The sequence below is a fragment of the Gadus morhua genome, chromosome 21 (genome assembly GCF_902167405.1).
Source record: "Gadus morhua chromosome 21, gadMor3.0, whole genome shotgun sequence".
Lineage (NCBI taxonomy): Eukaryota > Metazoa > Chordata > Actinopteri > Gadiformes > Gadidae > Gadus > Gadus morhua.
In genome coordinates this window covers 8,184,377-8,194,376 of record NC_044068.1, presented here as the reverse complement: position 1 = coordinate 8,194,376, position 10,000 = coordinate 8,184,377, and the positions used below count along the sequence as shown (strand labels likewise).

The following is a 10,000-nucleotide window of genomic DNA, read 5'->3' as shown; positions in this document are numbered from 1 at the left end:
ACTGCAGGTTGGTCTTCATGCCTTCATGTCTTGTTTATTACATTTTTGTAAACTGAAATATGTTAAACCTAAAATGGTTAAACCATAATACAATATAAAATAACACCCTATTTGAGTGTTTCTTTTTTTAATCAAAAACAACTTTATGATTATTATGTCTTGTAAACATGTTAAATATCTTTCATTTCAATCAATCCACGCTGAGAAAGATGAATTCTATTAAAGCAAGTTGAATAATCCTTAAAATATACTGTCATTCAATACAAAGAATAGAACATATGTAGCAAGACAAGATGGGTAAGACAAGACAGCATGCACTACAAAGATACCAGCCCTAGGCCAAATCAACAAGGAGACTTTCAGAGGTGCGAGTTGAGCAAAAACAAAAAAATGACAGCTCCAATCAGGAGGAGTAGCCAATCAAACACTGCAGAGGGCAGTTTGGGAGAAGGCTGGCTGCCTGCTCGTTAGGAACACTCAGCTGTGGCTCCTTCACCAACGACGGGTTTTATAGTCCGACCTTGAGAGTGGTTCATATGCTAGGTTCAGAAGACTTATGGATGTTCAGTCAAGAACATCTATTTTTTTTGTAAAAGTAACACATCACATATGACAGTTGTATTTTTTATGTTGTAATGATGTAATGATTCCTGTAAAGTTGATCCACAATTATTACAAGCATGATTTCTTTTTTTTGGGATTATGACTCACATTGTTATTATTACCTTTTTACCATTTTTGTTTGTCATTCATTCATTCATTTATTGAGCATGTATTACCTGTGGATTCCTGTGTTATTACTGTTGAGAGAATGGCGTCTCATGATTGGTTCTCTTCAGGCCAGAGGTAAGAAGCGACAGAGAGGTTGGTTCCATTCCTCCAACGTTAAACTGCTGGGCCCCACCAGCGGCAAGTCTACTCCTTCTCCTCTGCCAGGTTAGGCCACCCGTCAACAAGCACTGAATAGAAACATATCGTGGGGGTCTTCAGGTGGTGAGGTCATTAGCCCTCTAAACACACACCTTTGGAATGAAAGAATGAATAATCACAACGGACTAATTCAATCCAACCCCACCATGCTTATAATTGCTATAATTGCAATAACAAGTGTTTTCATATTCATATATACATTTTTTGTATTTTCTTTTTTTACCAACTCAAAACAAAACAACCTCTAAAAACGTAAAATAATATGCTGTAAATTATAGTTTTAAGATATAGGCTATGTATATTTTAACTCAGACTTCCCAAACTTGAACCACTTTAAATAGCATGCATGATTGTTTGGAATACTAAACAAGTATTCTAGATGGTACTGTAGTACTTCCCCCTCTGTAGTACTTCCCCCTCTTCTCACCCTAATAAACCCCTCCCCCCACCCCCCAGTGTGCCAGGTCATCACCATGTATGACTACACGGCGGCCAATCAGGACGAGCTCAGCTTCTCCAAGGGTCAGCTGATCAGCGTCCTGGACAAGACCAACCCTGATTGGTGGAAGGGGGAGGTCAACGGTGTCACCGGCCTGCTGCCGACCAATTACGTGAAGATGACGACCGAGTCTGACCCCAGCCAGCAATGTGAGTGAACCAATCACACGTCTGCTAACCCTAACCCTGAGTTTCAAACGGTGAGGGGATTGCTACACATATAACGTGGTCAAAATCAGGATATGTCTATATAATGTCTGCCGGGATGATTTGGTTGACTCCAGATCCCGTGGGTAGTTTATCCATGTCAGAGCAGGATGATGCGGACTTTGGTGAGTATCTTTTGGGTTGCTCACATTGGATGTTTATTTACGAAGCATTGCATTGAAGAATGCAGAAGGCTGATTTCAGATCAGATAGGGCCAACTCAGGACTCAAACGCTAGTGAACGCTATTATTTTGATCAGGTTAGTCTTGTCTGAAGGATAGTTGTAGGGTATTATAAAGGCTGTTATTGAAGACGCTTATTATAAGATGAGGAAAACATTTGTGACAATTATACAAATCAAATGGTATTGATGAACCAGTAAGTGTCCTTTTTTATATTGCGCTTATATATTTTTCATGGTTCTCTGACCCCATGAATGTTATCCCAAAATTCAGTGGGTTGACCAACTGATCTGCAATCTGTTGTCAATTCTTGGTTCATGAGTTTTATTTTGAGTGGGGATCTCCATTGAGGAGTTGAAATGTAGCTGTCATGAGTGTGCCATGTGAAACGGCTAGCTGGGGAAACAGGCCTCATGAGTTGGTACATGTTGGTACATGTTCACATCTGAATGAATGAATGAATGAATGAATGAATGGGGCCCCAACTCGCACCCTCCACTCTCTCACTGTTTTGGGACATCACTATGTTCAAACATACTTCAGTGTTCACTGTATTTATACTTTACACACTCACTGTGCACACTGTACAGTCTATAAAGGTAAAAAACGTATTCAGAAACACATAAAAGTGTTTTCCCATTTGAAATGTCCTGACTTGTTGACCTACTTGTCCATTGTGCGCCGCCGGCTGGAAGCCATCAGCAATCACCTCCATTATCAATGTTCCCGCATGTGAAATAAAACCCTGTGAAGTTCCAACGTGAATAATCCCCCAAAAATAATCAAACTGTGTTTAACGCCTGTTGTCTCTCTGTCTTCCACCCTTCCGCCATCTCACCCTCTCCCCCCTGCCACACCTCCACCCCATGCCCTCTGTCTCTGTTTGTTTCCTCCCCAGGACAGTAATGCTGGCTTTGCTTTCTCCTCTGCTCCTCTTCCTCTTCCTCCTTCTCCTCCTCCTCCTGCTCCTTTACTTCACGCTTCCCTCCGAGCCAATCAGAGCTCGGATTGCCCTGTCGCAACAGGAAGCCCCGCCTCTCGCCCGAACAAAAACCAAGCTCTGCGCTTTTTGCGAACCTCATTTCAGGACTGTGGCGTCCCGTCCTCTCTTTGTTTTTGTTTTTCTTCTTCTGTGTCGTTTGGACTGCTGCTTTGTTTTTTCTAACTGCTCCATTGAACTGTTCACTGTTTCGTTCCTTCTATCTCCCCTATTTCTCCCTTCCTGTCTTTTCTCAGTCCTCTACTATTCCCCTCGAGTTACTAACGCAAGAAAGGGTTGAGAAAACCTTTCTCCCTCTGACTCTTCGTGTCAAAAGGCATGGCAAAGAGTTTATAAACACGATTTAACTGTTGTATCTGTCTAGTTATGTCTAACTCTGTCCAAAGTTATAATTGATCTAGTTTTATATATAGAAGCTTTTAGTCCACACACTAGATATTTTCCCATGGGGTCGATCATTTTTGCACTAACAATGTGAAGACTTGCTAGGAACTAAAAGGACCAATGTTAAGCATCCCAGTTTATGATTCCTCAGCAAAAATAACCTTGTCCCTCGTCAAATACATTGCCAGTATTTAAATAACATTTTACCATCATCGTATAATATTGTTTGCTCGGAATACAGTTGAGAAAGCGTTCCACTCTGAAATGTAATGCATACACCAGCTAAAACTAAAACAGGCAGTTGTTAATGTCAAAACAATGACAGCAAATGTCTTCCGGAACGTTCTTGTGACCTCCGGGTTTCCTCATCCACACCTATGCAATCACCTGGCTAGCGCAAGCCCCCAGCCCGAGCCACACCTAACACAGACGGTGTTTCTCCAAAGACTGACGTGGAAGGTGGACGGTATTAGCGGTGATCGATTAGCAATGCCTGGTAACCCCTCTTCTATCTCTAGGTTCAGTGTTCTGTGTTCTATGACATACGATGTGCCTCACTCTGGTCCTTGCATAAATTGTACATAAAGCATCACAGATCTGACAATAAAAGAGATTTTAACGTTTATTGGTTTGATTTGTGTGTGTGTGGGTGTGAGAGATTTGCTCAAGAGTTTTGCTCAATTGTTAATGCTTGAAATGCTTGTTTAGGGGTTCAATTTCCTCTGCATGCATGCACTTGGGTTGACAGAAGGATTGTATTATTATGGAATAATTGTGAGCATTAATTTAGATACGACACAAGATTTCATCGACATATCTAAAGAGAGAAAATGTCTGTTCATGGGGGTGTGTGTGTGTGTGTGTGTGTACATCGTGTGTGTGTGTGTGTGTGTGTGTGTGTGTGTGTGTGTGTGTGTGTGTGTGTGTGTGTGTGTGTGTGTGTGTGTGTGTGTGTGTGTGTGTGTGTGTGTGTGTGTGTGTGTGCGCGTGCGTGCGCTGCAGGGTGTGCTGACCTGATGAGCTTGGACAGCATGACCCCCCAGGAGAGAAAGAGGCAGGGCTACATCCACGAGCTGATCCAGACCGAGGAGACCTACGTAGAGGACCTGGAGCTGGTGCTTGAGGTACACAGACACGCACACACAGACAGGTAGACAGACACACAGACAGGTAGAGAGACAGACAGACCCACAGACAGACAGACCGGTAGACAGACAGACAGACACAGATTGACAGACAGACAACGAGAAAGACAGACACACACACATTTACAGACCCACATATACAGAAAGAGACACATACACACACACACACACACACACACACACACACACACACACACACACACACACACACACACACACACCAGAGTGTAAACAAAGCCACATGAAGACTCAAGGGTATTAATAAGTCATTACCCCTTCTTTGAGGTGTGAATGAAACAATTAGGCCTTTATCCTCTCTCCCTCCCTCCCTCCCTCCCTACCTCCCTCCCCCCCTCCATGTGATCAGGTGTTCCATAAGCCCATGTCCGAGTCGGGCCGTCTGACCCCCACAGAGATGGGGACCATCTTCGTCAACTGGAGGGAGCTGATCATGTGCAACACCAAACTACTGAAGTAGGTCAACAACACTGTCGGCGCCGTCCAGGCGTCCACACCGACCCGCATGACCATCCACGTGTCAAGAATTATTCCGAGAGGTGTCTTGACACCGCCTCGGACCATGTGTGCACCCTCAGGGCCCTGCGCGTGCGTAAGAAGACGGGCGGGGAGAACATGGCGGTGCAGGTGATCGGAGACCTGCTGGCCGCGGAGCTGGCCCACATGCAGCCCTACATCCGCTTCTGCTCCTGCCAGCTCAACGCCGCCGCCCTGCTGCAGAGGAGGACCAACTCCGAGCCCGACTTCAAGGACTTCCTCAAGGTGCCCCAAGCTCTCCACTGTCCTGCTCCAGTAACACAATCCACCACAACATGGTGGTTTCTTTTAGTGTCACTCCATCCATGAGGCAATCAATCGTTGATTTAACAGCCTCAGTTTGTATTTTGAATAAATTACATTGTAAATTAGAAATCTTTACCTTTACATGGTAAAAGATAGTACTTAGCATTGTGTAGCACCTTATCCTAGCTATCTTGTTGTACATGGGGAATGGGTTAACCTAGCAATTGTCAATGCTTAGCACTTGTTTCTGTGATATCTTTACTGTCCCGATGACGATATGTTGTTGTTTCTCTTTCTTCTCCGATAAATGTACTTATTGTTGAGATTATTGAGTCGCTTTGGATAAAAAATTCTACAGAAAGCCCTCAATGTAAATTAAATGAGCATGAGATGATGTAAGGTAGCCCGCCCTCTCATCAACAATAAACAACTAACAATCTGAAATTTCTTCATGGTGCTCATTCCCAAATCCTCAAAAAAATCAACCATCTACTCATCCCCACATCCCCTTGTTATCTCACTCTTGCTTTCTCTCTCACTCTCCCACCCTCTGAGCAGAAGATAGCCACTAACTACCGCTGCAAAGGGATGCCCTTGTCCAGCTTCCTGTTGAAGCCCATGCAGAGGATCACACGCTACCCTCTTCTCATAAAGAATGTAGGTGGTAGCAACCCATTTTGTGGTAAAGCAAATGAAAATATATTTATTTTTTAAAAAGTAACTTTCAAAGTCATCTCTTCGAAAACATCATCCTTTTCTTGTCATCTTTGATTGTTTCATGATTTTTTTCTCTTGTTTGACTCTCTCTCTCTCTCTCACTCTCTCCCTTCCCCCCCCCCCCCCAGATCCTGGAGAACACCCCTGAGGGCCACGTGGACCGGGGGTCCCTGCGGGAGGCCCTGGAGCGGGCGGAGGAGCTGTGCTCGCAGGTCAACGAGGGGGTCAGGGAGAAGGAGAACTCTGATAGGCTGGAGTGGATCCAGAGCCACGTCCAGTGTGACGGCCTCATAGAGGTACGCAGGAACATGACGGACGTGCACCCACTGGGCAATCGCATGTTGCAAAAGAGAGGTCACAATTAGTGCTCTGTCAAACTGTTGAGTTTATTGCTCTTTTTGAATTATTTAAAAAATAGATATTTAATGGTAAAGCCCCAGGGATTGATGAGATCCAGCCAGAAATGCTAAAGGCTCTGGGTGTTGAGGGGCTGTCATGGTTGACACGCCTATTCAACATCGCGTGGGAGTCGGGTACAGTGCCAAAGGAGTGGCAAACCGGGGTGGTGGTTCCCCTGTTCAAAAAGGGGGACCAGAGAGTGTGTGCCAATTACCGGGGTATCACACTTCTCAGCCTCCCTGGTAAAGTCTACTCCAAGGTGCTGGAAAGGAGGGTTCGGCCGATCGTCGAACCTCAGATTGAAGAGGAACAATGCGGTTTTCGCCCCGGACGTGGAACTACGGACCAGCTCTTCACTCTCGCAAGGATCCTGGAGGGGGCCTCGGAGTATGCCCATCCGGTCTACATGTGTTTTGTGGATCTGGAGAAGGCGTATGACCGGGTCCCCCGGGAGAAACTGTGGGAGGTGCTGCGGGAGTATGGGGTAAGGGGGTCTATCCTCAGGGCCATCCAATCTTTGTACTCCCAAAGCGAGAGCTGTGTTCGTGTTCTCGGCAGCCAGTCAGTTTCGTTCTCAGTGGGTGCTGGTCTCCGCCAGGGCTGCGCCTTGTCACCAATCCTGTTTGTGATATACATGGACAGGATATCGAGGCGTAGTCGTGGTGGGGAGGGGTTGCAGTTCGGTGGTCTGAGGATCTCGTCACTGCTTTTTGCAGATGATGTGGTCCTCATTGGATCATCGGCCTGTGACCTTCAGCACTCACTGGATCGGCTGGCGGCCGAGTGTGAAGCGGCTGGGATGAGGATCAGCACCGCTAAATCTGAGGCCATGACTCTTAGCAGGAAACCGGTGGATTGCTTACTCCGGGTAGGAAATGAGTCCTTAGCCCAGGTGAAGGAGTTCAAGTACCTCGGGGTCTTGTTCGCGAGTGAGGGTACTATGGAGCGTGAGATTGGCCGGAGAATCGGAGCAGCGGGGGCGGTATTGCGTTCGCTTTACCGCACCGTTGTAACGAAAAGAGAGCTGAGCCGCAAGGCAAAGCTCTCGATCTACCGGTCGATCTTCGTTCCTATCCTCACCTATGGTCATGAGGGCTGGGTGATGACCGAAAGGACGAGATCGCGGGTACAAGCGGCCGAGATGAGTTTTCTCAGAAGGGTGGCTGGCGTCTCCCTTAGGGATAGGGTGAGAAGCTCAGCCATCCGTGAGGAACTCGGATTAGAGCCGCTGCTCCTTTACTTAGAAAGGAGTCAGCTGAGGTGGTTCGGGCATCTGGTAAGGATGCCCACTGGGCGCCTTCCTTGGGAGGTGTTTCAGGCACGTCCAGTGGGGAGGAGACCTCGGGGAAGACCCAGGACTAGGTGGAGAGATTATATCTCAACACTGGCCTGGGAACGCCTCGGGATCCCCCCGTCAGAGCTGGTCAATGTGGCCCGGGAAAGGGAAGTCTGGGGCCCCTTGCTTGAGCTGCTCCCCCCGCGACCCGACCCTGGATAAGCGGATGACGATGAGGATGATGACGATGAGGATATTTAATGGTCATTATTTGCCCTTTCCGAGGGATGAGGATTAGCTCTTGTAACTGGGATGATGGGCTATACCAGGAGTTCTCAAAGTTTTGACAGCTGAGGGCAAATTTAGGAACCCAAAATTTGAATGAGGGCTGCCAAAGGAAAAAAAAATAGGCGGGAAACACCATCAGCATCCCAGTGGTGAAAAAAAACATTGCACCGTGGACCTCTGGGAGTGAGGTCAAGTGAGGTATAAATCACGAAACTGAGGGTCATCCTTAATTAAAACTAACAAATGTAACTGGATTGAAAGCTAGAGAGAGTCGACTTAAATTAATATTGATATAATAATGAAAAAAAAAAAAAAAAATTAAAAAATATATATATATCTGCGGGCTGCCATTGGCCCGCGGGCCGCACTTGAGAACCAATGGGCTAATCAAATCGGCTTTTAACTTTTCAATTATTCTTGCCATAGTTATATTGAATCATCGCTGTGTGTATATGCACGGAGCTCTATGTGAAACGTAAACGTTGAGTAAACTGTATCACGTTTTAATTCAGGGAGATGTTGATTGCAAAGCAATCCACGCAAAACGAGTACATTTTCTCAGCATGGGGCGTCTCCCCAGCCACTGTCGAAAGCCCCAGGCACTCAGCTGGTTGAGCGTCCCGTGACCCTCCTCATTCCTCTCCCTCCCCTCTCCTCCTCCCCCCCCCCCCCCCCCTCCATCGGACTGCAGCACCTGGTGTTCAACTCGCTCACCAACTGTCTGGGGCCGCGCAAGCTGCTACACAGCGGGCGTCTGCACAAGACGCGGGGCGGCCGCGAGCTCTGGGTCTTCCTCTTCAACGACTTCCTCCTCCTCACCCACAGCCCGGCCAAGTCCTTCTCCTCGTCCTCCTCTTCCTCCCTGGGCGCGGACCGGCTCTTTAGCCACAAGGCCAACGTGCAGCTCAAGATGTACAAGACGGTGCGTGTGTGTGTGTGCGCGTGTGTGTGTGTGTGTGTGTGTGTGTGTGTGTGCGAGTGTGTGTGTGTGTGGTTGTGTCCCCGTTTTGTTTTATTTAAGAATCAATCATGTGTATTTTATTTAGTTCTAAATTACTTCAGTGAGAGGTTTTGATGTGGTTAGTCGTCTGTTTCTGTAAATTATCAATCTGCGTAAACAAAACTGAAATTAAATCGAAATACTGGGCCCTTGGGGCAGTGTATTTAATTACAAGTGAAACTATGCATGCACATCATCGCTGCTTCCTCCCTGGACCATCTGTCCATCAGTCATCCCTCCATTCATTCATCTCCTCTATCTATCTTTCATCCTTCCATCCATCAGCAGCCGTCCGTCTCTCTATGCATCCATTTTCCGCTCTCCATTCATCATTTACGTTCGTACTTCTTTCCATCTAACCAATGGTATCCTCCGTCTATCCGTCTGTTTCTCCCTCCATTCTTGTGAAATTCATCCTATAGATCGATCATCTGTCCCTCTGTCCCGCCGCCTCCCTCCTTCCGTCCCTGCAGCCACTCACCCCTTCCTCTCTCCCCCTCTCACCCCCTTCCTCTCTCCCCCTCTCTCCCCCCTCCACAGCCTCTGTTCCTGAACGAGGTTCTGGTGAAGAACCCCCCGGACCCGTCCAGTGACGAACCGCTCTTCCACATATCACACATCGACCGCGTGTACACACTCAAGGCGGACACCCTGAACGAGAGGTACACACAAACACACACACACACACACAGCCTTTCTAATGATTTAAGCAGTGATTTAACAAAGACTTGTTAATCACAGGACGACCTGGGTCCAGAGAATCAAAGCAGCGTCCGAAGTGTTCATTGAGACGGAGAAGAAGAAGAGAGAGAAGGCGTACCAAGGTAAACACAGCTATTTATGAACCGTGTGTGCGTGTGCGTGCGTGCGTGCATGCGTGCGTGCATACACTAGTGTGCTTGATGTTGTTGATCCACTCTAGGACCTGCTAGACTAGAAATGCAACGTGTCATCAACGTTTGAACTCATAGTATTGTAAGGTGCTTCTGATTTAAGCGTCCGCCAGTACATTCATGTAATCATTCATGAATGTACCTCAAAAAATTAGAACTTATAAATGTGAAATGACTTAATAAAAATCCAAATGATAAAAGTAAAAAAAGTGGAAAATACAGCCACTTAATGCCTGTTGTTGGTCAGTCTGAAGATCCGTGACTGGAAACGTAGTTTGG

At 46.7% G+C, this 10,000-nt stretch overlaps 1 protein-coding gene across 3 annotated transcripts in view; it reads left to right on the top strand.

The window, feature by feature from the left end:
* Positions 1-10,000, top strand: part of itsn2a (intersectin 2a) — a 57,169-nt gene that overhangs the window by 32,207 nt on the left and 14,962 nt on the right. For all 3 annotated transcript variants that reach the window (XM_030344888.1, XM_030344887.1, XM_030344885.1), the window contains 11 exons: positions 1-7; positions 840-936; positions 1,387-1,578; positions 4,205-4,326; positions 4,715-4,821; positions 4,944-5,127; positions 5,707-5,805; positions 5,994-6,161; positions 8,520-8,750; positions 9,369-9,490; positions 9,570-9,652. The exon at positions 1-7 is cut by the window's left edge and continues 115 nt beyond it. In XM_030344888.1, coding sequence (XP_030200748.1) covers positions 1-7; positions 840-936; positions 1,387-1,578; positions 4,205-4,326; positions 4,715-4,821; positions 4,944-5,127; positions 5,707-5,805; positions 5,994-6,161; positions 8,520-8,750; positions 9,369-9,490; positions 9,570-9,652 — 1,412 coding nt within the window. The remainder of the gene's footprint in view (positions 8-839; positions 937-1,386; positions 1,579-4,204; positions 4,327-4,714; positions 4,822-4,943; positions 5,128-5,706; positions 5,806-5,993; positions 6,162-8,519; positions 8,751-9,368; positions 9,491-9,569; positions 9,653-10,000) is intronic.